The following is a 27308-nucleotide window of genomic DNA, read 5'->3' as shown; positions in this document are numbered from 1 at the left end:
GGAGCGCATTGAGGTCATATGGCTGAGCCTACCTCGTATTTTACTTTGGGATGAAATATTAACTTTCATATTAAAAAATTTAAAATTATTAAATAATATATAAATTATAAGAATTAAAAATATCAAGAAATCAGATTTAATGATGAGATATCTTTAAAAAAATATTTTTATTAAAAATAATTTCGAAAATTTAAAATTTTAAAAACCTAAAAAGTCGATTAAGAAATTTCACATTATCTTCGAATGGAGATCACTATAATATCTTAAAGATTATACTTTCGATTTTTTAATAAAATATTATTTCATAAATTTTATTGTTAATTTTATAAATATAGATAATTTTAAATTTTAAAAATTTAAAATTTCGAAAAAATTACATTTAGATGCGAAACGTTATGACATCATTTTACGTAATCTACCTCTTATGTTGCTTATATATTTAGCCATTTTCATCGAACAAGTGGCCAAAGGCACATCGCCCCGACAGCTCTTATTCATCTTTGTCTTCTTGCTATGTATATTAAGCATCTTTTGTCGAACAAGTGGCCTACTTTTTATTTGGCATTTAGCCGCATAATATACTGAGCTGAACAAGTGGTCTTATTCTATTTGGACTTTTCATCAAACAAGAGGCCATTTTTTTCCATTGGCAGTGGGCAAAAGTCTTGGTCTTTGTCTTCTTGCTGTATGAATGAGAGAGATGGGGCCATCGGCTAAAGTTTCTTTCCTCTGCTTCTTGTCCTGCTCTTTGAATTCATTCTTCATTACTCGATTTGCTGCTTATACACATACATAATTTACTGAGCTGAATTTGATCATGGCTGAGGTGCTGTTGGGCGCTTTCCTTCAAGTGTTGTTCGACAGATTGGCCTCTCGTGAGCTGCTCAATTTTGCCCGGCGGAAGAAGCTCCGTTCTCGGCTCAAGGGGTGGGAGAGGAACCTGCAGGACATTAACATCGTACTGGAAGATGCCGAGTACCGGGCCATGGTTGGAGAGAGCCGAGTGATCAACCCTTGGCTGGACGACCTCAAGGACTTGGCTTACGACGTGGATGACCTGCTAGATGAGTTCGCCACTGAGGAAGCCCTGCACAGCAGCAGCTTCCTGCTCTCCGATATGACCGGTGCTTCATCAAGCAAGCTGCGCAATCTTCTGCTCCCTGGATGTATCACTCATAGTCTGAGCCCCAGAAGACTCTTGTTCAACGACAAGATGAGATCGAAGGTGGAAGAGATTGATGGCAGATTGAGTGAGATCATAAGCCATAAGGAAACTCTCGGACTGAGGGAAGGCGGCGGAAGGAGGACTTACGTAACTGTCCACGACAGAAGATTTGACAGCACTTCTTTGGTGGAGCTCTTCACTGTGGGGAGGGACGATGACAGAGAGGCTATCCTGAATTTGGTGATGGATGAAAGTGAGGATCTCTCGGTGATTCCCATCGTCGGGATGGGAGGGTTAGGCAAGACGACTCTCGCTCAGTTGGTCTATAATGATGAGAAGGTGACAGGATCCTTCCATGTGAGAGCTTGGGCCTGTGTCTCCGATGAGTTCGATATGCTTGCCGTAACAAAGACGATCTTGCAGTCGGTGGGTGGAGCTTCTGCTCACGAGGGGAAGGATTTGAATGCCCTCCAAGTTGAACTGCAGAGGCACCTCTCGGGAAAGAAATTCCTGATTGTTTTGGACGACGTGTGGAATGAAAACTATGAGAGGTGGACTCTCCTTCGAAGACCGTTTGAGTCCGGCGGAGCGAAAGGGAGTAAGATCATCGTCACAACTCGAAATCTGTCCGTTGCATCCAAAATGAAGAGCAGGACTGGCCCAGCGTACACATTGGGTATGCTGTCCCCCGATGATTGTGAGGCTTTACTGGCTTACCATGCACTTGGTGCGTTCAACTTCGATAATCACCCTGATCTGAAGCCTGCGGGCGAGAAGATTGCTGCGAAATGTGCAGGCTTGCCTCTAGCAGCAAAGACTGTTGGGGGTGTGCTCAGATCAAAGTATGAACTCAAAGACTGGACAGCCATAGCAGAGAGTAAGATATGGGATCTTCCGGAAGAGACTAATGGCGTTCCTCAGGCTTTGAAGCTCAGCTACTTCTATCTTCCCTCGATCTACAAGCGATGCTTTGCGTATTGCGCTGTTTTCCCCAAGGACTACGAATTCGATAAGCACGACTTGATATCATTGTGGATGGCCGAGGGTCTTTTGACACCACAAAAAAAGAGGTATTTTGCTACTCACTCACTAACTCTCTCTCTCTCTCTCTCTCTCTCTCTCTCTCTCCCCCCTATCACATGAAAGACGGCCCACCTATACCTATAATGCGGATAGCGAAGTGAAACGATTTCGAAAGTTTTCAATCTTGAACATATATATAATACAAGTGTTCATAATAAAAGATTATGTTCTAAATTATTCTTGTTTCAGAAAATTTATGAAAATAGGAGCACAACTTACACTAGTTTTTATCTCTAGACTCTCTCACGTATATCCGTTGTAAATGGCAGGATATCACCATACATACATTCGCAGTACACCCACTGTGGCAATATGTATGTACTGCCATAAATCCCATATTACTTTACTTGGGGTTAACAGCAAGGGATTAATGCCAGGAGTAAGAAGAGATTAATTTTTGTAACCGTACATGAATGTCGGTCAACCCACATTCAATCCGTAAGAGAGAGTTGGGTCCAAGTATGGGTCGGATCGATGGGGTCGGGTTCCTCATGGCGGACCAAATGTCTACACTTTTAACAATAGCCTTGACAATTACCAGCCGAGCTGAAACCAAAATTGAGTAATAAAGTTTGACTTAAAGAGAGTTTCCCTCTTTCAGTTGCACTTTCGGAAATCAAAAAGTTGAATTTTTTTTTTTGAAGACCTTTTTCTAGGCTTTTTAAAGATATGCCATGTAAATAGCCCGCTTGACGCTTTTAATTGTCCCCGTTCTTTTACAGTGACATGTACATACAAAAAAATAATAAGTAAATAATCTCGGTTCCATTAGTAGTCGGCCCATTTTAATTTTTTTTTATTACAAAAGAGATCCACGAGCTAGTACAACTAAATAGAAATCATAATATCTAATAAAGTAATACGCGTAGTCCCACTAAATATCGAATCTAGAACCTTTTGATTACCAGACGAGAACATTTGCCACTGTATTATACCGTCTTTTGATAATTTGCCTCATTTTACATCATATAATAAATTTTAGATTATAATTAAGGTCATAGGTGTTCATCACCCTGTTTGAAAATGAGTCAGGGAGTTAGTAACCATATTCCCTTACTCATTTTTCAATTAGCAATGTCCCTTAAATATTGCTATGGCTTTATTGTTGGACACAGTCAAATAATTTTTCACTGAAATTATATTTAAAAAAATTCTATGTTTTAGTGATAATAATTTTCTAAATGAATTACTTGTCTTGAAGGTAAATGCATTTCCTTTTTTTTCGATGATTAAAATTGTGGGAGACATGATTCTCGATATTCCGGGAGATTGAGCGTCAAAAATCATTCCCTCTCCCAACAAGTGCACTTCCCGGGATACTCGAACGTTTATTCTCTTCCTTACGATATTGAAACTATTTACCACTAAACTAACACATTGTTGGTGACAAATGCATTTTCTTAATGATGATAATATAAACAAGTCACTAAAATACAATATAATTAGTGATAAATATTTGATTTATCTATCTATAATTACAAGAGAGTGGAGTATTTGGCGCCAAAGTACATAGTGGCGCCAACTTTTACACAGATTTTTAGCACCAAGAATCTCGCGTGACAAGTCCTGTTTTAGTCGGAAAAAAATAAAATCCCTAATTTATGATAATTTTAAAATTTCGTCAATGAGTTGTTTTAGGGCATGTTTGGTTTCGCAATTGTATTTTAGAATCACAATTCTAACTTAATTCTACCAACTACAAAACAAAATAACTCATACAAAGTCAAAGAGTGGGTCCCATTTTTATCACTTTTTCCCACAACAAAACAACATAACTCATACAAAGTCAAAGGGTGGGCCCCATTTATACCACTCAAAATTAAAATCAAAATCTGATTTTAAAATCCTACTATGAAACCAAACACCACCTTAATCAGTGACTATCATCACAAATAACTCCTCATGTAAATGTATTTTCTTGTAGTGCGGGCCATCAAGAGGGAAGCATGCGAGATCTTGGCCTGAAATATTTCGATGAACTATTGAGTAGATCACTCTTTCAGCCATCTAGCCGAAGCAACTCGTTGTTCGTGATGCATGATCTCTTGAACGACCTAGCAGCGTCAATTGCGGGTGAGTCCTGCTTGAGTTTAGGGGAAGGTCAGTTGCATAGAGAGAAAAAAAGTCTCGAAAAGGTACGGCACCTGTCACTTATTCCCCACTATTACGAGGTAGAAGGCAGGTTTGACGGATTTCATTGCCTAAGGGGATTGCGAACCTTCCTAGCACTAGACAATGTTCCTTTAGCTAGTCATATCGCTGACAATGTGATAGATGATGTCCTTCAGAACCAGAAGATTTTAAGGGTCCTTTCTTTAAGCGGTTATCGAATTAAAGAAGTACCGAATTGCATTGGGAGTTTGAGGCATTTACGTTATCTTAATCTTTCGGGAAGTCCTATGCAGTACCTTCCTCCTTCCATGTCTACTCTATGCAACTTAGAGGCCTTGATACTGCAATTCTGTCAGTATTTGGTGGAATTGCCGAGTTGGATCAACAAGCTAATTAACCTGAGGTGTGTCGATATTAGGGGAACCCCATCATTAAAGAAGATGCCAAGAGGGATTGGCAGTTTGGTTAAGCTGGAGATACTCCCAAAATTCATTGTTGGGGGTGACGATGGACCAAAGCTTAAAGAATTGAAAGACCTGCAGCTCCTTCGAGAGGAGCTTACAATTGAAGGTTTGTGTAATGTGGGAGAAGTCGGAGATGCAAGGGAAGCTGCTTTGAATGCTAAGACAGGGTTGACTTCTTTGATTTTGTGGTGGGGGCAGGATGAAGGCCCTGCTAGTGGAAGAGATGCAGAAAGTCAAATGCAGATCCTCGATTGTCTTCAACCTCATGCTAGCATAAAGAACCTCGAGATTGATGGTTACGGAGGTACAAAGTTGCCTTCTTGGATCGGAGGTCCCTCATTTGTTCAATTAGAACGCTTGAGGTTGTGTAATTGCGGAAAGACGAAGATGCTACCATCGCTTGGGGTTCTGCCTCAGCTGAAGGAATTGGAAGTTGAACGCATGGATGCGATATGTGCCGTGGGACCTGAATTTTATGGAAACACAGCGAAGCCTTTTCCATCTTTAGAGACTCTGCTTTTTATTAATATGTCCGCATGGGAGCAATGGTCTCTCTCGACTGGAAATGAGCAGGAGAACAATCTATTTCCACGGCTTTGCAAGCTGACGCTGCGAACAATTCCGAAGTTGATCATTGGAGGGTGGCCCAGTCAATTTCCAGCACTTGTAGAGCTTGTAATTGACGAGTGTCCACGGCTAGAGACTCCCGTTGCTACCGTCAATCTGCCATCTCTCAAAGAGGGTAACTTCAGTTGTTGTGATGGAAGGATGTTGAGAGGTGTAATTAGCATAAGCTCATCGGTCACGCGTCTCACCATGTTTAATATCACAAGGATTTCTGAGCTTACCAGCTTCTTGCAAGGAGGTTCTCTGAGCTCTAGCTTGAAATCACTTGAAGAGCTAAGTATAGAGAGATGCGATGAATTGATGTGCTTATGGGAGGAGAAAGACGGAGTTACAGCAGGTATCGATCCCAACCATGTTCTGAAGCGTCTGACAGTAAATTATTGTCGTCAGCTCGTGAGGATCGGGACGTTTCCATGTAACCATCTTGAATATCTGCGCCTCGATGAATGTGACAATCTAGAAGAGCTACCACAGGGGATAATGACGTGCGGTCTCGTGGAACTGCATATCGTGAGTTGTCCGAGTCTCACATCGCTTTCAAGGGCCAAGCTCCCAGGCACTTTGAGAAAATTAGAGGTGTCAAATTGCAAGAATCTGCAGTCGTTGCCGGAGGGGATTGTAACGGCCCCCAAGTCATCCAACTGTTGTGATGATGACTCCAGCTCCAGGAGGAGCAGCAGCAGCAGCAGCAACGGCATTGGAGGAAGAGGAAACGGTGCTACTGCAACAATGTGGTCTCAGCTTCCTCCTCAGCTTCAAGAAGTACGGATTATTAGTTGTCCTTCTCTCGTGCCCTTTCCCTTCTCTGATGAAAATGTCAAGCAGCTGGTCCCGAGTCTGAAGAAAATTTATATAGCATATAGTGAGGTATTGGGGTCGTCTCTAGAGGGGACTACAGCCGTGGGCCTTGAGGAGATTCATATCGAAAGCTGTAAGATGTTGAAGAGCTTAACCCCACACCTCCACAGGTCGTTCACCCGTCTCACCCTATTGATTGTGGAGGACTGTCCCGCTCTTGAGTTAGAGTGCTTTCCGCAGCTTCCTGACAGCCTGCGTGAGCTTAATATTGAAAATTGCCCTGGGATCAAGTCTCTTCCGCTGCAGATGCACGCTCACCAGTCTCTGCGAAAACTACAGATCTATAGTTGTACGGGTATCGCGTCCTTCCCAGAGGAGGGCCTGCCACCTAACCTGGAGGATCTCATTGTCTCAAATTGCGAGAATCTGAACCAGCCCATGTCCAAGTGGGGCTTGAAGCGAACCGCTGCCTTACGGAGGTTGACGATTTTTGGGAAGATAGGGTGCCTCGTAGGGACGAATTCGTTTCCTCCACCACCAAATCATGAAGAAGAAGAAGAAGAAGAAGAAGAGGAGCAGGGACAGGGAAAAGGAGGCTGGCACGTGCTCCCTCCCAGCCTCACTGACCTTTCATTTTCCAAACAAGAGAATCTGGTGACTCTATCCAGGGGGATGCAAAGCCACCTCACTTCTCTTCAAATCTTATCCATTTGGTGGTCTCCGAAGCTCAAGTTTTTGCCACGCGAAGGACTCCCTGCCTCCCTTTGTCTGCTTTACATCAGGGGGTGCACAGAAGATCTGGTGAAGAGATGCTCAAAGGAAGGCGGTGGTGGTGGTGGTGGAAGTCGAGATTATTATTTCCCCCTTATTGAACGCATCCCCCTAGTTGAAATCTCGTAAAACCGTGCATTGCACGGGTTAGAATGTGATTTATCAATTGTATTATATATTATATGTAAATATATATATATATATATATATGCTTATTTGGACCAAAATATATAAATATATATATATATGTTTATTTCAAACAATAAAGTAAGTAAAAATATATAGTTATTAGTTATTCTTAATGAAAAATATATAGTTATTGATATAAATCGTAATTTACAAATCAATAAAAATATATTTTATATTTATTGGATATATACGATTGATGTTTACTGAACTTTACCAATAAAGTAAGTAAAAATATATCGTTATTCATCATATACTAATATAAGTATAAATATATATATATATATATATTTGATATTCTATTAATATCGATTTGATTAGATATTAATTTTATGCTAAATAAAAATTCAAGATTATCAAATATTATGTATAGGCTAATCTTCTAAAAATTTTCAAAAATATCTTATTATATCAATACCTAACCTAATAAAGACACTTCATTCAATTTTAAAATTCAAAAATTAGTTATATGAGAGATACTCGGGCTATTATATATTATCTAGAGAAATATATATAAATACATTTATATTATATATAAACATATATTAGTTTATACTTATTTTAACACTGAAATTTATGTGATTAGATATTATATTTTTGTCTTAAACAAAAAGTTTAAGATCTCTATTATTTTATAGAGAATAAAATCTTCTAACTTTCAAAAAAATACTATGTTATGTCAATATCTTATAAAAAAATATTCTTTTTATTTTTAAAATCTAAATATTCACGATTTATTATATTAAATATTGTGTAATTAACAATATCTTATCTGAAAATTAAAAATATTATATTTTACTCTAATTGTCAAAAAATATATTTTAAATTAAAAATAATTTTTTATTAAAAATTATCATAAAAATTTTAAAACTCTAAAACGGAGAAAATAGGATTTTTATCATGCCATATCATCTAAAATTTTTTAAAAAATCGTTTTTATTAAAAGATAAATTTAATGTTTTTTATTTACTTCCATTAATTGATTTAAAAAAATCCTTTTTTCCCAAAAATCAATTTTTTTAAAATAACTATAATTTCTTTAAAAAATTTTCAAATTAATTATTACTAAAACGAATGGAAATATAAAATGAATTTAAGAAAAATGTAATTTTAAAATTAAGAAAATTTTTATTTTAATGTAAGAAATATTAGACAAGTACATAAGAATGATTTTTTTTTTTTATAATTTTTCCTTTCTACTTGTAGATACTAGATTATATGCGTGCATGCGCACTCTCGCACACATAAATATGTGTATGTGTATGTGTAAAAAAATGACCATAAAAAGTGAATGTGAAAAAGAAAAGTTTCATTAATTTTAAAATTATAATTAAACTTAATAAATTGAAGTAAATTTCATTTAGTTAATTTATAAAAGTTGTTCAAATGATTTAATAACCTTAAATTCTTAACTTATTAAAAGTAGTTTTAATATTAATTTACCATTCAATTCAGAAATAATTCCGAGCTCAAGAGCTATCGGAGCCATCAAGCCACCTTGGTAGTTTTCTTTTTAATTTGTCTCCTTTTATTTTTTATTTTGAATTTTTCAGATTTGAGTTGTTTGATAATGTGACATACAATGAGTAGCGTCAAGTGTCAAGCAAAGCAACATAAAATTGCAAATATCAATAATTTTGCAACTCATCCACAACTACTGAAGTCATCAACCACCTCAATTAGGGGAATGACGGTCGTCGGCAAAGGCCGACTGCCTGAATTTGGAAGAAAAAAATTATGGTTGAAATTGAAAGGGAAATGGAGAAGGGTAGTAGTAGGGGCCTCACCGATGACCACCATCCTAACTGGGGTCGCCAATGACACCAATTGTGGGGGTGGTAGCGATCAGGAGACCCCCATTGCCAACCTTTATCTCCCTTTCAATTTCACAATAAAGCCTTTTTTCTTTTTAATTCGAGCTGTGGGGCCTCGCCGGAGGCCACTACAGCCCCTGTGGAGTCATCAGCGATTTCAATTGAAGAGGTGGTGTCGGCCGGCGAGGCGGCCACTGTCGGCCACCCCATTTCTTCCTCCATCAGAAACACTAATTAGGGTTTTTATTAAAAAAAAGATTCAAAATATTTTCTTGTTAGAAAAATATTTGGGCCCACTTCATATGCCATGTGGCACCACCATCAACAAATCTAATATGGTTAACGGCAAAATTGACCTCGTTCTAAAATAATTTGCCTCTTTTAATAAATTAGATTTATATACAATTTAAAATAAGTACGTTTACATTTTTTTTTGTACATACAATACTAAGAATTTTATATGGTGACATACCGTGACAAGTGTGGCACTTTTAGTTATATCGTAGTACTTTTATTCATAATGGTGAGGTACTTTGAAAATTCTTATTTCTCTCATCCTCTCTCCCCCATTTCTCCCTCTCTCCCCCATTTCTCCCCTCTCTTCCGCTTTTATCTCCAAGGATGGACATTATCTCTTTCTTATTTTTCTTTGACATTATTTAATGATTTGAACCAATGTCATTTTTAATCTTAGTCAATTATTCACACATATTTTCAAAAATCATTTAAAAAAAGTATACATCTCTGAAAAATTATCATTGGCAATATATTATAATTTATTTTTTTAAAATAAAACCGTCAGTAAAATTTACAAGTTAGATTTAAATCTGGCACGTGCTCTAATATGCGTACATATATAGGTAGATAGTTGAATGGTTTTGGGAGTAACGACCTACCTGCATTCCATGAATCTCCACAGAGATCTATACGCTTGTGATATCTACTTGTAAAGTTCATCATCGAAATGAAAATTAAGCCGATGTAGTTCCTGTATTTCATTTTCCTCTATGTACTGTTAAAAATACAAGATTATAACATTTACACTCACTTAGGGAAGGGAAATTGTTCTCGAATCTTTCCTGCATAGAGTGTGTTCCGCAACCGCTCCACACAAGGTGAAAATTCTCTGCCATTACCGGAGATCAACAATTTCGAACTTCAACTTGGAGTTCATATACACATGGGAACAGTGCTCGTAAATTGGGCTCCCATCCGAGGGCTCCTCATGTGGGTGAAACCCGCGTTCCTGACAATTACGAATCACATTCACACCACTTGGATCGGAGAGATGGAAAATTCCATGGGGGCTGCAAAAACAAAGCGCCATGGCACGTCAGGTTGTGTTTGATGGTCGTTAATAAACCAATGAATTCATACCTGGATGTATCTGTTGGCGCCATTACGATGGCAACTGCTTCTGGTAACATGATCTGGATAAGAGGCCACACAACAAAACGAACATAAGAACTACTAATCAAAAGCTACAAATGCAGCAGCATTCATGGATCAGTCATCAAGGATCCTTCAATCTCGATACTTCTGAAAGTTCTATTTGTGTATCTTGCCCCAATCCAATTATGTTCTTCCAAATGTTTCAGACACAAAAACGACATATATATCAGATCGCGATCCTGTTTTTCTTCTTGTCCTTACCCGTTTATCCATGCTTGAGAAAGAATTTCCAGCAGCAGAGGACCAATCCACTGAAGCTGTATCAGATGTATAACCAGTTCTTCTTTCCTGGCTGTCAAGTCCAACCAATTGTAACCCAGCATCATCTTTGTTCAGTTCTTCCACTCGTTGTTGAAACTCTGGCTTCAAAGCTTCTAATTCATCCAACACATTCAACAATTTCTGTAATGAAGTTAACAAATATTTTAAGCAGTGGTTCGACTTGATTTATACAGAAAGTAAATGCTTAAAAAGATCAATGACATACCTTCTTATAACGTGTTTTCTCTCTCGGATGCAGAGCAGGGTAATCTCGATGGAGCGGTATAGTTTCTGATACCAAACTGCATATTTTGGATAAAGGTTTACACATTCAGAATTTAGGCAAGGGAAAATAGAAAATAAAGGCACAAGCTACTTACCTTGAAAATCAAAGAAGTATGATATACAGGTCCACAATATTCCTCTCTTCCCTATAGACGTTAGCCTAAACCAGAACACAACAATTTAAGTCATAAACATACAATAAACAGTCGCAGTAAATGAGACTCATAGACACTACTTAATTGTCCGGTAAGTGATATATAGGAGATGGGCAGGGTGTTCAAACAAACCTAATAAAAATTAAATGTACAGCACGGCGAACGAATTACTTATGTATCAGCTCCAATGCCAACATACACATATGCTCAGCAACGATTTAGGTAGTATGATCTATATGTAGGAAGAGAATGATTTAGAGGTAAAAAGATCCGGTAAGACTCTCGGGGGGTGTTTATCTAAAAAAAGACGGAAAGCTGGACATTTTATTTTCCTTCCAACATAGAATCCAAGGGGAGTACTAGCCCAGGCAGAGATCACCAAAGGAGAATAACATGAAGAGGTATAACTTCATGCCATTCTCTAAAGCATCTACAGCCTAGGATCATGGCAGAACAAGAGTTTGCAAAGGGTATAAGACAGGGTTGGGATACTATTATCATATTTATTGGTTGGCAATGAAATAATTCAAGTTTCTGTATGATATGGATATATAAGTCCACATGAAATTCATTACTTCCAAATGGATAATTTTTTTATCGATGGCAAGTCCATATAACAAGAAGAATTCCATTTTCAACACCAATTGCATAGAAAGAAAAATAAGAGATCTTTCAAATAAAACAACAGAAAAGAGATCATCTTCTAGATTCTTGGGCAGTTACAGGTTCACAGAATTCTGACTTACAGCTTTGTCTTTGTTTTGCCTCATAATTAGAATACAGTAGTTGCAAAAACAACATAATATTTTAGTTAGTATCCTATCACCTTCATCCAGAATCAGAGCATCTGCCACATCTTAAACCAGCATTAGCTCGCACCTCTCACTACTACTCGATAACCTAGCTTACACATACACTCTCAAAAACACCACAATTTTCCTTCGGTATCAAAAGAGCCCTTGAGCTGCATCAGAAGCTACTATTACTCGCATGGCTGCTCTAACTGAGCTCCTACAAGCAACGAAAAGCTTCAAGCTGGTGCGATTCAAGCAAAATTCCGACTGATCACTTAGGCCGCCGCTCAATCTTTCCTATTCAACACCCGTAGCTCAAGAATTAAATGAAATTCAATAAGAACACGCAGTCCGATCACCACGAGCTTGAATTCATATTCAGTCACCTATCTCGTCTATTGCTGCACAAACTAGCACCGAAACACCTGCCCCGTTTCATTCTCAGCTATTACACATACACTCTCAAAAACACTACGAGGACCTCTTTCTGCAACGACGAGGGGTTTTTATGCTTTTGCTTTCCCTCCACCACTATAGAAGAATTTCTCCCGGTTAGGGTCTCGGTCGAGGAAACATATCGTAATTAGCTAGGCCAATTCTTTTGGTGAAATCGATAATAAATATGGTCGTGCTGAAATCAAGTTGACATGAATAAAAAGAGCTTATAATTTCTTCCGAATTACGTAAAGCATAAACAGTAGTGCGCCTGTGTTGTCCAGAAGGGAAAAGAGATGTTCCATACAAAAGGAATTGTTGGCCCCAGTCGAAAAATAATGCATAGCATCATCATATTTTTACATGTTCTCTTCAATTAGCTAGCAAAGAAAGGCATATTTCACAGAGGAACATGTGCTTCAATAACAAACAAAGACGGAGTTCTTAGGAAGAGAAAGATCGAAATATCCCGACGAGGAGAATGCCGTGCCGTATTCATTCAAGAAAGGCATCTTCTCCTCTTTATGCCCAACCAAGATTTCTTTTTCACTAGTAGGACCGGCTTTTGAGTTACCGTGCTTAGTTCTCCCTCATTGCTGACTCGTAAATGTACAGGATGAATAAAGAACAAGACTGGGACAATGAGAATTTCAAAGGAAAAAAGAAACAACTATGTTAAGGAACGTTACGAGAAAAAACGAACTCAAAATAGCTGCTATTTTTACTGTATATCCATCATGTACATGATCATATTGCGATATCTTCAAGCTTAAGATTAAGCAATTGGGAAGAGTCAATCATATGCATTGGTATTGGTTTGTGCCTCCAACTATATAATTAAATCTGCCAACAGCTTCTTCTACTTCTCTGCTCCCCTTAACTTGATTTCTTCCTACACACAAACAGCTGTACTTCCTGAGTTCGATCATGGCCTGAATCCATGTCACCTGACTTACCTCGTACCTTACTTTGGGATGAAATATTAACTTTCATATTAAAAAATTTAAGATTATTAAATAATATATAAATTGTAAGAATTAAAGAAATCAAGAAATTAGATTTAATGATAAGATATCTTTTAAGAAATATTTTTTATTAAAAATAATTTCGAAAATTAAAAATTTTAAAAACCTAACCTAAAAAGTCCATTAAAAAATTTCGCATTCCTTCAATTAGATATTATCGTAATATCCAAAATATTTTATGGTATTTTCAATTTTTTAAATAAAATATTATTTCAAAAGATTTTATTGTTAATTTTATAATTAAAGATAATTTAATATTTTAAAAATTCAAAAATTCGAAAATATTACATTAAAAAATAAAGCGTTCTGAGATCATCTGATCGTACATATCTCTTATCCAATCAAATATTTAGCCATTTTCATCAAACAAGTGGCCAAAAGTTGGCTCTGTCTGGTGACCTTCGCCAATTCACCAACCCCGTTGTTTATATCAGGTGCTCCTGCGGGAAAACATTCACAACTCACTCAATTTTCATAACTTCCTCACATCCCCGATTAACGTACGCATCGAAGCGGGATCTCGTGTTTCGGTTAGTGATCCCTTCTTGCAAGTCTTGAACAGTGGCAGAATCAGCAGCACTTTTGTAACGAGAATTACATGTTCATCTTGCGATTGGCCCCTTAAAAATATTAGAGAAAAAATTGAGGAGAAATGGAGTATAGTACAGTGACACACGATTTTGCTTAGGAATTAACTAAGAGTTTTCAAATTTAATTCTCCAGTGAGACTAGGTATGCCTATCTATTTAGATTACTATTTCCTTGTAGTATTAAGGCTATGAGCCTCTTTCTTCATAACCAAGAAATAAAGATAGTAGGTAGATAACTTAGCAATCCACTTAATTTATTTGCACTTAGTTATTATGTTTTAGTGACTACCCGGTTTTTGTTCTTTTTCAAAGCCTCTAGGATCGACTTTTTGTTGGAAACAATTCTTAAGTCGATCGTTCATTAACGTGGTCAGACACTTAAATTGGGACAGACTAGCATTATTGAAATGTTGATACGTGACAAGATGTTCTTTGAATGTTTATCCTAATAACGCGGCATGATATGCTTTGAATAAATGTTTAACGATTTTAATGTTTGTTTATTATCGATTATTGTCTTGTAATGTTTCAATTCCGCAATACTATATACCATGCAATGTATTTTCTAATGTAATGTCTAAGATTATGCAATGTTTTTGTGAATCAATAAATATGGCATTTTCATTCAACCCGATATAAACCATAATAATGATTTATTTTTAGAAAATTATTTTTTAACTCATAATTAATTTTTGGAAAATAAAAAAATAAATCGATAATATAGTATATAGATTATATTTAGATTATAATAGAATATAGCCCAATAAAGGTATTAGAATAATTTGCATTGCTATATATATATATAAAAAATATAATTGCCGCTTCAATCAAATATATATAGTATATAGATTATATTTAGATTAAAAGCCTCATGTATTACAGTGATATTATGCGCTTTAATAAATGATTTTTTTCTTTTATTTTAGGAAAAAAAGAACATGTTTTTTTTTTATATACACTCTAGTATCCAAAAAGTATAATGGGTCTCAACTAATCTAGTTTGAGCTGTATCAGCCCTTAAGAAGTAAAGCTCTTCCAATTAATTTTTTTTTATCGAAATCGAAAGTTTATTTAAGAAAATAAGGGTCAAATCGCTTAAATCGACCTTTATTATATTTTTTTAATATTAACTTTTGGAAAATAAAAAATTATTTTTAATCCAAAATTAAATTACATAATTAGAAATAATTATAAAATTATTTAATGAATACGAAAATAAATTTATTTTTAAAAACATATGGAGTCACAAACGGATCCTAAAACGGATCACTCAATTGCGAAAGGAAAGGATAATTTTTTCTCGAATTCAAGTGAGGTGACATCGCGCGAAGCCCTTCTAATTGGCAAATGACCTCTGAATAGAGGGACACACCATTGTAAATGCTCTCATTCTCGGATTGGGCCGTCCCAAGGCATTGCCCCTTTCATCTGCACCAACATTTAAATGTCATGGCCTACATCGATGCTTATCCCTAGGTAAAAGTATTGTAGCTAAGTAAAATTTGGATACGTCTATTGGCCCGTGAGAATACAAGACACAAGCATGATGTGAAAGGAGATTCCAATATTTTTTAGGGTTGATTTTATTACACTTGCAATTAAAAGCCTTATGTATTACAGTGATATTTATGCGCTTTTAATAAATGGTTTTTTTATTTTAGTAAAAAAAATGAACATGTTTTTTTATATCGCGTGAAGCCCTTCTAATTGGCAAATGACCTATGAATAGAGGAACACACCATTGTAAATGCTATCATTCTCGGATTGGACTGTCCCAAGGCATTGCCACTTGCATCTGCACCAACATTAAATGCCATGGCCTGCATCGATGCTTATCCCTATGTAAAAGTATTGTAGCTAAGTAAAAATTTGGGTACGTCTATTGGCCCGTGAGAATACAGGACAGAAAATTTAATATATTTAATATATTAAAATTTGAATTTGTCAAAAAATAATAATTATATATTTAATATATTTAATCCATGTATACTAACCATTACAATCTATATATATTTGATTGAAGCGGCAATTATATTTTTTATATTATATATATAGCAATGCAAATTATTCTAAGACCTTTTTTGAGTTACCGTGCTTAGTTCTCTCTCATTGCTGACTCGTAAATGTACAGGATGAATAAAGAACAAGACTGGGACAATGAGATTTTCAAAGGGAAAAAAGAAATAACTATGTTAAGGAAAGTTAAGATAAAAAAACGAACTCAAAATAGCTGCTATTTTTACTGTATATCCGTCATGTACATGATCATATTGCGATATCTTCAAGCTTAAGATTAAGCAATTGGGAAGAGTCAATCATAAGCATTGGTATTGGTTTGTGCCTCTCACCTATAAATTAACTCTGCCAACAGCTTCTTCTACTCCTCTGCTCCCCATAACTTGATTTCTTCCTACACACAAACCGGAATACTTCCTGAGCTCGGTCATGGCTGTTGGGCGCTTTCCTTGAGGTGTTGATTGACAGATTGGCCCCTCGCGGGCTGTTCAACTTTGCCCGGCATGAGAAGCTCCATTCCCCGATCAACAAGTGGAAGAGGACCCTAAGGACATTAACAGCATGCTGGAAGATGCTGAGGACTGAGCCACGGGTGGAGAGACTCGGGTCACCCCTTGGCTGGACGACCTCAGGGACTTGGCTTACGACGTGGAGGACTTGCTCGATGAGTTCGACACCGAGGAGGCGCTGCAAAGCAGCTCCATGCCCTTCAATAAGGCTGGTGCTTCTTCCAGCAAGTTGCTCAATCTTCTCCTCCCAAGCTGTTGCACTTCATTTTTGAGCCCCTGAAAGCTCGTGTTCGACAACAGATTTTATGGTATTTTCGATTTTTTTAAAATTGTTATTTCAAAAGATTTTGTTCTTAATTTTATAATCAAAGACAATATAAATTTTTTTAAAAAAAAAATCGAGAAAATTACATTCAGAAACGGGCCTGAATTCATGTCACCCGACTTACCTCATACCTTACTTTGGGATGAAATATGAACTTTTATATTAAAAAATTTAAGATTATTAAATAATATATAAATTGTAAGAATTAAAGAAATTAAGAAATCAAATTTAATGATGAGATATCTTTTAAGAAATTTTTTTATTAAAATAATTTCGAAAATTTAAAATTTTAAAAACTAGAAAGTCTATTAAAAAAAATTTGCATTCCTTCAATTAGAGATTATCGTAATATCCAAAAGATTTTATGGTATTTTTAATTTTTTAAATAAAATATTATTTCAAAAGATTTGTTGTTAATTTTATAATTAAAAATATTTAAAAATTTTAAAAATTCGAAAATTCGAAAAAATCACATTCAGATTTCTATATCATCTGACCGTACATATCTCTTATCTTGCTTTCTTAATATATATATTATATTATATAATATAGGGGTATAGATTCTCCAATCAAAAGCATATTTAGCCATTTTCATCGAACAAGTGGCGAAAAGTTGGCTGTGCACTGTGGCCTTCAGCCCATAATATCATGCCATCCCCAACGAGCTCATATCAGCCCATAAAAGCCTCTAGGCCCACTGTTAACGCCCATGAGTCCTCCCCCGTGGTATCCATGTAAATCGTATTTCGCCAATTCACCAACCCCGCTGTTTATATCAGGTGCTCCTGCGGCAAAACATTCACAACTCACTCAATTTTCATAACTTCCTCGCATCCCCGATTAACTTACTCATCGAAGCGGCATCTCGTGTTTCGGTTAGTGATCCCTTCTTGCAAGTCTTGAACAGTGGCCAGAATCAGCGGCATTTTTGTAAAGAGAATTACATGTTCATCTAGCGATTGGCCCCTTAAAAATATTAGAGAACAAATTGAAGAGAAAGAGGATATAGTAGTGACACGCGATTTTATTTAGGAATTACCTAAGAATTTTTAAGTTCAATTCTCCAGTGAGACTAGGTATGCCTATCTATTTAGATTACTATTTCCTTGTAGTATTAAGGCTATGAGCCTCGTTCTTTATAACCAAGAAATAAAGATCATAGGTAGATACTTAGTAATCTACTTAATTTATTTGCACTTAGTTATTATGTTTTAGTGACTACTCGGTTTTCGTTCTTTTTCAAAGCCTCTAGGATTGACTTTTTGTTGGAAACAATTCTTAAGTCGATCGTTCGTTAAGGTGGTTAGGCACTTAAATTGGGACAAACTAGCATTCTTGAAATGTTGATACGTGAGAAGATGTTCTTTGAATGTTTATCCTAATAACGCATCATGATATGCTATGAATAAATGTTAACGATTTTTAATGTTTGTTTATTATCTGTTATTGTCTTGTAATGTTTCAATTCTGCAATACGATATACCATGCAATGTTTTTGTGAATCAATAAATATGGCATTTTCATTCAACCCGATATAAACCCTAATAATGATTTATTTTTAGAAAATTATATTTTTTAATTCGTAATTAATTTTTGGAAAATAAAAAAATTAAACCAAAATTAAACTACATAATTAGAAATAATTATAAGTTTATCTAATGAATATGAAAATAAATTTATTTTAAAAAGCACGTGAAGTCATAAAATGGGTCCTAAAATGAGTCACTCTATTGCGAAAGAGAAAGAACAATTTTTCCTCAAATTCGGGTGAGGTCACATCGAGTGGGGCCTCTGAATTGGCAAGTAACCTCTGAATAAATGGTATTACAGTGATATTTATGCGCTTTTAATAAATGGTTTTTTTATTTTAGTAAAAAAAATGAACATGTTTTTTTATATCACGTGAAGCCCTTCTAATTGGCAAATGACCTATGAATAGAGGAAACACATTGTAAATGCTATCATTCTCGGATTGGACTGTCCCAAGGCATTGCCACTTGCATCTGCACCAACATTAAATGCCATGGCTGCATCGATGCTTATCCCTATGTAAAAGTATTGTAGCTAAGTAAAAAATTGGTACGTCTATTGGCCCGTGAGAATACAGGACAGAAAATTTAATATATTTAATATATTAAAATTTGAATTTGTCAAAAAATAATAATTATATATTTAATATATTTAATCCATGTATACTAACCATTATAATCTATATATATTTGATTGAAACGATAATTATATTTTTTATATTATATATATAGCAATGCAAATTATTGTAATATCTTTATTGGGCTATATTCTATTATAATCTAAATATAATCTATATACTATATTGCACATTTTGTTTAATTGTATATATTTTTGTGTGCTTCATATCATATTTTATTCCTTTATTTATATATATATATATTTAATCGAAAACAGTAAAAAGCGCTACGGTCACTTTTTTTATTTCTTTTTCACTAGTAGGACCGGCTTTTGAGTTACCGTGCTTAGTTCTCTCTCATTGCTGACTCGTAAATGTATAGGATGAATAAAGAAACAAGACTGGGACAATGACATTTTCAAAGGAAAAAAGAAACAACTATGCTAAGGAACGTTACTGTTGGGCGCTTTCCTTGAGGTGTTGATTGACAGATTGGCCCGTCGCGGGATGTTCAACTTTGCCCAATGTGAGAAGCTCCATTCCCTGCTCAACAAGTGGAACAGGACCCTGCAGGACATTAACAACGTGCTAAAAGATGCTGAGGACCGAGCCATGAGTGGAGAGACCCGGGTCACCCCTTGGCTGGACGACCTTAGGGACTTGGCTTACGACGCGGAGGAGGCGCAGCGAAGCAGCTCCATGCCCTCCAATAAGGCTGGTGCTTCTTCCAGCAAATTGCTCAATCTCCTCCTCCCAAGCTGCTGCGTTTCTTTTTTGAGCCCCTGAAAGCTCGCGTTCGATCATAGTTTTATGGTATTTTCGATTTTTTAAATTGCTATTTCAAATAATTTTGTTCTTAATTTTATAATCAAAGATAATATAAAATTTTAAAAATTTAAAAAATCGAAAAAATTACATTCAGAAACATAATGCATTGCGGTCATATGGCCTGTCTCGTATTTTACTCAATTGCGAAAGGAAAGGATAATTTTTTCTCGAATTCAAGTGAGGTGACATCGCGTGGAGCCTTTCTAATTGGCAAATGACCTCTGAATAGAGGGACACACCATTGTAAATGCTCTCATTCTCGGATTGGGCCGTCCCAAGGCATTGCCACTTGCATCTGCACCAACATTAAATGTCATGGCCTACATCGATGCTTATCCCAAGGTAAAAGTATTGTTGCTAAGTAAAATTTGGGTACGTCTATTGGGCTGTTGTAATACAGAACACAAGCATGATGTGAAAGGAGATTCCAATAAATTTTTAGGGTTGATTTTATTACACTTACAATTAAAAGCCTTATGTATTATAGTGATATTATGGGCTTTTAATAAATGGTTTTTTTTATTTTAAGAAAAAAAATGAACATGTTTTTTTATAGATACTCTAATATCCGAAAGTATAATGAATTTTAATTAATCTAGTTTGAACCATGTCAGCCTTTAGGAAATAAAAATCTTCCTATTAAGGATTTTCTTTATTTAAAAGACTCAAAATCGAAAGTTTATCTAAAAGAATAATCGTCAAACTGTTTAAATTCACTCTTATTATTTAATGATTCGAACCAATGTCATTTTTAATCTTCGTCAATTATTCACACATATTTTCAAAAATCATTTAAAAAAAGTCTAAATCTCTCTGAAAAATTATCATTGGCAATATATTATAATTTATTTTTTAAAAGAAGATCGTCAGTAAAATTTACAAGTTAAATTTAAATATGGCACGCACTCTAATATGCGTAGATACATAGGTAGATAGTTGAATGGTTTAGGGAGTAACGACCTACCTGCATTCCATGAATCTCGACAGAGATCTATACGCTTGTGACATCTATTTGTAAAGTTCATCATCGAAATGAAAATTAAGCCGATGTAGTTCCTGTATTTCATTTTCTTCTATGTACTGTTAAAAATACAAGATTATAACATTTACACTCACTTAGGGAAGGGAAATTGTTCTCGAATCTTTCCTGCATAGAGTGTGTTCTGCAACCGCTCCACACAAGGTGAAAATTCTCTGGCATTACCGGAGATCAACAATTTCGAACTTCAACTTGGAGTTCATATACACATGGGAACAGTGCTCGTAAATTGGGCTCCCATCCGAGGCCTCCTCATGTGGGTGAAACCCGCGTTCCTGACAATTACGAATCACATTCACACCACTTGGATCGGAGAGATGGAAAATTCCATGGGGGCTGCAAAAACAAAGCGCCACGGCGCGTCATGTTGTGTTTGATGGTCGTTAATAAACCAATGAATTCATACCTGGATGTATCTGTTGGCGCCATTACGATGGCAACTGCTTCTGGTAACATGATCTGGATAAGAGGCCACACAACAAAACGAACATAAGAACTACTAATCAAAAGCTACAAATGCAGCAGCATCCATGGATCAGTCATCAAGGATCCTTCAATCTCGATACTTCTGAAAGTTCTATTCGTGTATCTTGCCCCAATCCAATTATGTTCTTCCAAATGTTTCAGACACAAAAACGACACAGTCAGGGCATCACTGTAACTGCTAAAGTGTGTTGGACACGCACTTTACAAGAAAAGATAAGTGTGGTTTTTTCCCAGTTTCCGACAACGAAACTGGAGCAGTACCATCAGCTTCTGATGGGAAATAAACAAGTCATGTGTCATTCACAAGTATCATGGTAAGTGAACAATATAATTTGAAAGCATCATTAAGTGAAGACTCTCTGCGGCAACGCATGCGCTGGCAACTTCGCTTTCTAATTTTGGCGTAAAGCTGATAACCGCAAATTAAATTCACGGAATCTCTCATTCTTGATTCCCAAAGTATAAGATGATACTCTTACTTTAGCTTTTCTTTTAATTTCTCCCATTTTCTTATATCACCTCTCTTAAACTTCACCAATGCAGAAGGCAGTTTTTCTTAAAAGAGACAACAGTAGGACACAAATTACCAGCGATTCGAACAGATAGCAGAACTACAAAAAAAAAATATATATATATATATACATATATATGATATGCCTTGAAAGAGGGGGAAAAGGCATGATTACCTGATAAGAATAATGTGTGTGCAGATCGACTGATGACATGAAGCAGGTCTGTGAAGGGTGGGTCTGAAAATTGTAGTGTGGGTCAGAAATGATCTACTCCAATTACAAAAACATAAAGAAGTCTAACTCAGGTAGATGCAAATCAAAGTCAGGGCTCGACGAATCAATGATCATTCAGAGGATGGTAAGTCAAATGTGCAAGAACATAGTTTTGCAACTGCACCATGAAACATGACATGCCAGTAGTTTCTCTAAGCTAAGAGTAGATACAGAGAAAAAGACCCGAGAGAAAATAAAGACCATGCATTAGAAGGACTAGAACGGTGATGATCCCCCAGTTAAATTTATTAGGTAATTTCAGGCAAACCTGCGGTTATGGCTGTTAAGAAACACTTACATGAATCCATCCGAGAGGGAAAAGTGATAGCCTATCTTGAATTTCAAAAATTTCTTCTTCATTTAATGTCTGACACTGGACAAAGAGATAAAACAGGTGCACAAAAATTAGTCTGATAAAGATGTACATGCATTCAACTGAACCAACGAGTTATAATGTCACAAGTAGAAGGGGAAAAAAAATTCAAAATCATTGGCAAGACATAGTGTTTACTGAATTGGTCGCCAGTTTATCGTATCAGTCCCATGCACAGTTTGGGAATCCAATATAGATTATGACTTGAATTAGATCAATTCTTTTTCGAATTTCTATGCATGCAATTCCCTCCACACCAGAGGGTATTTTCATATTTTTTAGGATATAACTTTTATACAATCCCGTATTTTTTTATCTTCTCGTAGACACTTTTGGCTGTGCAAACCAAATAGAATGATGACATTGAGTAGTACCAAGTCTGCAACCATGATATGGACACTTATCTTCTGCGTTTAATCATTAATGCAGGCGAAAATATGCAAGAGGCGCATGCTTTTAAGGAACAGATCAAATTAACTTGAGCTTCTTGATTTGTTCTTCCACCACCTTCGATTCAGTTCCAGTATTCCTCTCCTTAATCGTTTGGTTTAAATGGAAATTGATTTAGACAGCATAAGATCACCAAAGGACAATATGATCCTAACAAATGAGAAATTAGAAGAGAAAGCACTCATCTATGCTTAAGATTAATAAGGCTGAAACATACCGAATCTGAGGTTGACTCTTGCTTTGGAATAATAAGTGTGGTGATGTGGAAAACCCTGTTTTTCTACATAATGAGCATAAGAGAATCAACATCTCCTCGCAATGTCAGCTTTATCAAAAGAAAGTGGACCACATTGTTTGAAAATTCTAGTTTTTATTACCAATGAACCTGCAAGGACCCCACAAGTTTCCAAGTTTTTTGCTGTGTTTGCACGAGCTAACCTTAAGAAATCTTCCATCATATTCACAGGCTGCATTAACATCAGGAAAAGGAGCTAGTAAGGATTAAATTTGTCAGCACGTGATAATTTCCAAATGCCATAAACATTAAAAGTAGTAAAAATTGGAAAACAGCTCAGCCAGGATAATGACAGCAGAGGGAAACCTACAACATGTAAATGCTGGTAGGAATCTGGAGTATGCTGAAAAGGTTTTGCAGGCCCAGGTCTCGGGTCTGCCACTTGAGATGGAGGAATAGGAGCAGATCCTTGCTGCAACCGTGCAAGAACAGGAGGAGGAGAAGGTTGCTTGATGCTGACAAGCTTGAAAGGATCTTCCTGCACCTCATTGATTAGTGCAGGTAAGGATTCTTCAGCAGGATGTGACCACTTTCCATCATCCAAGGAAAGGACAGACTCCATTGCTGTTATTGCAGCTCCTTGACCAGCATCTCTTATAGCCACGGCCTCGGGCTGACCAAGGCTATTGCTGTATATGACACCAATAGAAGAGTTCAAGCAATCATATTATCAGGAGAAATGAAAAAAAAGTAAAATTAAATCAATATAAAAAGTTCCAAATTTAAATGCTTCAGAATTCAGATAATGAAAAATTCATAACAATTATTGTGCAGAAATGGAAGTGAAGATGAAAAGAAAAATTAAGGCAAGCACTTACCATGACTCTTCTTTAGGAGTAAAGTCTAGACTGCTTGGATAGTGAACCTGTTTTTTTCCCGCAGAATTGCAGATCAATATATCAACGCAAGAGAAAAGAGAAATTTGAAACATCTAGGAAGGTTACCTTTATATCCGCACTAGGTCCTCGCCACTGGCTCCGAAGACCGTTGGGGCCTAAAATTGAGTGTCTCGACAAAGTTTCCTGCCTCGGAGCAGGAAGACTTAAAGAACTGCACAAATCAACAACGATTACAAGTTATCCTAATGTAACTTGATTGTGGCAGTTACAAAATAAGTTTTATGTCAGCTCAAACTCAGCAGAAAAAGAATGCTCCTCGTATTCTTTCGTTTTGAGTCGAAAAAGGAAATTGGTGGCTGGAAAATTTGAAAAAAGCCAAAATAGATAACATTCATCATCTCCTTCGACAGAAAAGCTTACTACTTGCTTAAAGCCATATTTGTCATTTTCACAAGTTTGCCTAGAAGGGTGCCTATTTAAACGACAAGTCAATTGCCAATGCGAGGTAAAGCGCCACTTCCTTCATTGTACTGGATATACTGACATTATCACTCTTCATTAAATATAGCAATTCACTTTCCTGAGAAAAACCAGATAATTTACAATTGATTAGGTTCTGCCACATAGCCTAACATGGGTTCTTTTTTGAGACTCCTCATAAAAGATAGAATAACTATATAAAAAACGGAAAGATGTAGTGTTATGAAATAAATCGCCAGAGTAGTATAGAGATATCCTCTTTGAATGGCTGCATTGTGCAGAAAACGAAACTTGAAACCACTATATTTGGTCAACAATAAGATCATGTAAATAAACTAATTACTTATTTCCAATTATGTGCCACATGGATGAGCACATTAACAAAAGATCTACTCACATCTTCTGGAACTGCTTGTCTAGTTGGGCAGGATTTGATGATAAAATCTGAGAATGGTCATTCCTATACCTCCAAAGAGAAGAAGATGCTGTGCCAGCAGGCTGCAGTCCAAGATCATGTATTGACAGATCAAATGCAACGCGAGATAGTCAGAAAAGTTAAAAAGATACAGACAACGGAATATAGACTAGGCTCCAAACGAGGGAACCATGGTGTACTGGTGCAAAAAGATTAGAGAAAAAGAAACAAGATCAACTATAACTGTTAGCCATTGATGTTGCATTTTTAATCTGTCACAAATGATAATATATATAAGTAGTATCAGCTTCTTCTTGTCCTTACCCGCTTATCCATGCTTGAGAAAGAACTTCCAGCAGCAGAGGACCAATCCACTGAAGCTGTATCAGATGTATAACCAGTTCTTCTTTCCTGGCTGTCAAGTCCAACCAATTGTAACCCAGCATCATCTTTGTTCAGTTCTTCCACTCGTTGTTGAAACTCTGGCTTCAAAGCTTCTAATTCATCCAACACATTCAACAATTTCTGTAATGAAGTTAACAAATATTTTAAGCAGTGGTTCGACTTGATTTATACAGAAAATAAATGCTTAAAAAGATCAATGACATACCTTCTTATAACGTGTTTTCTCTCTTGGATGCAGAGCAGGGTAATCTCGATGGAGCGGTATAGTTTCTGATACCAAACTGCATATTTTGGATAAAGGTTTACACATTCAGAATTTAGGCAAGGGAAAATAGAAAATAAAGTTTGGCACAAGCTACTTACCTTGAAAATCGAAGAAGTATGATATACAGGTCCACAATATTCCTCTCTTCCCTATAGACGTTAGCCTAAACCAAAACACAACAATTTAAGTCATAAACATACAATAAACAGTCGCAGTAAATGAGACTCATAGACACTACTTAATTGTCCGGTAAGTGATATATAGGAGATGGGCAGGGTGTTCAAACAAATCTAATAAAAATTAAATGTACAGCACGCCGAATGAATTACTTATGCATCAGCTCCAATGCCAACGCACACTTATGCTCAGAAACGATTTAGGTAGTAAGTTCTATATGTAGGAAGAGAATGATTTAGAGGTAAAAAGATCTGGTAAGACTCTTGGGGGTGTTTATCTAAAAAACGACAGAAAGCTGGACATTTTATTTTCCTCCCAACATAGAATCCAAGGGGAGTATTAGCCCAGGCAGAGATCACCAAAGGAGAATAACATGAAGAGGTATAACTTCATGCCATTCTCTATAGCATCTACAGCCTAGGCTCATGGCATAACAAGAGTCTGCAAAGGGTATAAGACGGTTGGGATACTATTATCATATTTATTGGTTGCCAATGAAATAATACAAGTTTCTGTATGATATGGATATATAAGTCCACATGAAATTCATTACTTCCAAATGGATAATCTTTTTATCAATGGCAAGTCCATAGAACAAGAAGAATTCCATTTTCAACACCAATTGTATAGAAAGAAAAATAAGAGATCTTTCAAATGAAATAACAGAAAAGAGATCATCTTCTAGATTCTTGGGCAGATACAATGGAAACCAGGTTCACAGAATTCTGACTTACAGCTTTGCCTTTGTTTAAATTAGCTGCCTCATAATTAGAATACAGAAGTTGCAAAAACAACATAATATTTTAGTCAGTATCCTATCACCTTCATCTAGAATCAGAGCATCTCTCACATCTTAAACCAGCAGTAGCTCGCACCTCTCACTACTACTCAACAACCTAGCTTACACATACACACTCAAAAACACCACAATTTGCTTCGCTAGTTCTTATACTAAGGCATCACGGCAACAAACCAATTCCTTCGGTATCAAAAGAGCCCTTGAGCTACATTAGAAGCTACTATTACTCGCATGACTGGTCTAACTGAGCTCCTACAAGCAACGAAAAGCTTCAAGCTGGTGCGATTCAAGCAAAATTCCGACTGATCACTTAGGCCGCCGCTCAATCTTTCCTATTCAAGACCCCGTAGCTCAAGAATTAAATGAAATTAAATGAAATTCAATGAGAACAAGCATTCCGATCACCACGAGCGTGAATTCATATTCATTCACCTACCATGTTAATTTTTGAAGTGTACTTGAAATAAAACAATGAAAAAGTTTTAAGGACTTTTAAATCAAATTAAAGGTAGCGTAAGACTATTTTGGCAAATAGAGTTTGGGGAAGATTATAATGAGAAATAGATTCAAAAATAAGACTATTATGGGCAAAAGCTCAGGTATATATAGGCTTTCTACCTCTAGTGCAAATTTATAGTCACATCATATTTTTGATAAAA

General features: G+C 36.2%; 2 protein-coding genes and 1 long non-coding RNA gene across 4 annotated transcripts; 1 reads left to right on the top strand and 2 right to left on the bottom strand.

The window, feature by feature from the left end:
• The first annotated feature begins 518 nt into the window (after window positions 1-518).
• Window positions 519-7228, top strand: LOC116208518 (putative disease resistance RPP13-like protein 1). Its single transcript, XM_031542006.1, has 2 exons — window positions 519-2235; window positions 4173-7228. The coding sequence occupies exons 1-2, from the start codon at window positions 818-820 to the stop codon at window positions 7147-7149; spliced, it is 4395 nt and encodes a 1464-aa protein (XP_031397866.1). The 5' UTR covers window positions 519-817; the 3' UTR covers window positions 7150-7228.
• Window positions 7229-9964: 2736 nt separating this feature from the next.
• On the bottom strand, window positions 9965-12558 carry LOC116208523. Of its 2 annotated transcripts, XR_004157089.1 has the most exons (5): window positions 11114-12558; window positions 10960-11035; window positions 10674-10874; window positions 10398-10450; window positions 9965-10327 (listed from the first exon to the last, which is right to left on the bottom strand). It is a non-coding gene; the product is annotated as an uncharacterized LOC116208523 (long non-coding RNA). The 2 variants fall into 2 exon arrangements; XR_004157088.1 differs by lacking the exons at window positions 10674-10874; window positions 10960-11035; window positions 11114-12558 and having other exon boundaries at window positions 10398-10549.
• An 8313-nt stretch (window positions 12559-20871) lies between these two features.
• On the bottom strand, window positions 20872-26460 carry LOC116208958 (AMSH-like ubiquitin thioesterase 3). Its single transcript, XM_031542535.1, has 14 exons — window positions 26404-26460; window positions 25772-25836; window positions 25614-25689; window positions 25328-25528; window positions 24986-25086; window positions 24214-24319; window positions 24088-24134; window positions 23580-23898; window positions 23352-23441; window positions 23192-23254; window positions 22450-22524; window positions 22053-22115; window positions 21287-21339; window positions 20872-21216 (listed from the first exon to the last, which is right to left on the bottom strand). Exons 1-14 carry the CDS (start codon window positions 26458-26460, stop codon window positions 21042-21044), a joined length of 1491 nt encoding a protein of 496 aa, XP_031398395.1. The 3' UTR covers window positions 20872-21041.
• Window positions 26461-27308: the final 848 nt, after the last annotated feature.

This window comes from Punica granatum, chromosome 5, assembly GCF_007655135.1.
Source record: "Punica granatum isolate Tunisia-2019 chromosome 5, ASM765513v2, whole genome shotgun sequence".
In the NCBI taxonomy this organism is placed as follows: Eukaryota; Viridiplantae; Streptophyta; class Magnoliopsida; order Myrtales; family Lythraceae; genus Punica; species Punica granatum.
This window is presented reverse-complemented; position numbering and strand designations above follow the sequence as displayed.

Excerpts from the sequence above, each read along its gene's own strand:
- LOC116208518 (XM_031542006.1), top strand. The coding sequence starts at position 818 with ATGGCTGAGGTGCTGTTGGGCGCTTTCCTTCAAGTGTTGTTCGACAGA. Across the intron at positions 2,236-4,172 it reads TTGACACCACAAAAAAAGAG|TGCGGGCCATCAAGAGGGAA; the intron begins GTATTTTGCTAC and ends ATTTTCTTGTAG.
- LOC116208958 (XM_031542535.1), bottom strand. The coding sequence starts at position 26,460 with ATGGAATTCTTCTTGTTCTATGGACTTGCCATTGATAAAAAGATTATC. Across the intron at positions 24,135-24,213 it reads GACCTAGTGCGGATATAAAG|GTTCACTATCCAAGCAGTCT; the intron begins GTAACCTTCCTA and ends GGAAAAAAACAG. Across the intron at positions 21,217-21,286 it reads GCGCCAACAGATACATCCAG|CCCCCATGGAATTTTCCATC; the intron begins GTATGAATTCAT and ends TTGTTTTTGCAG.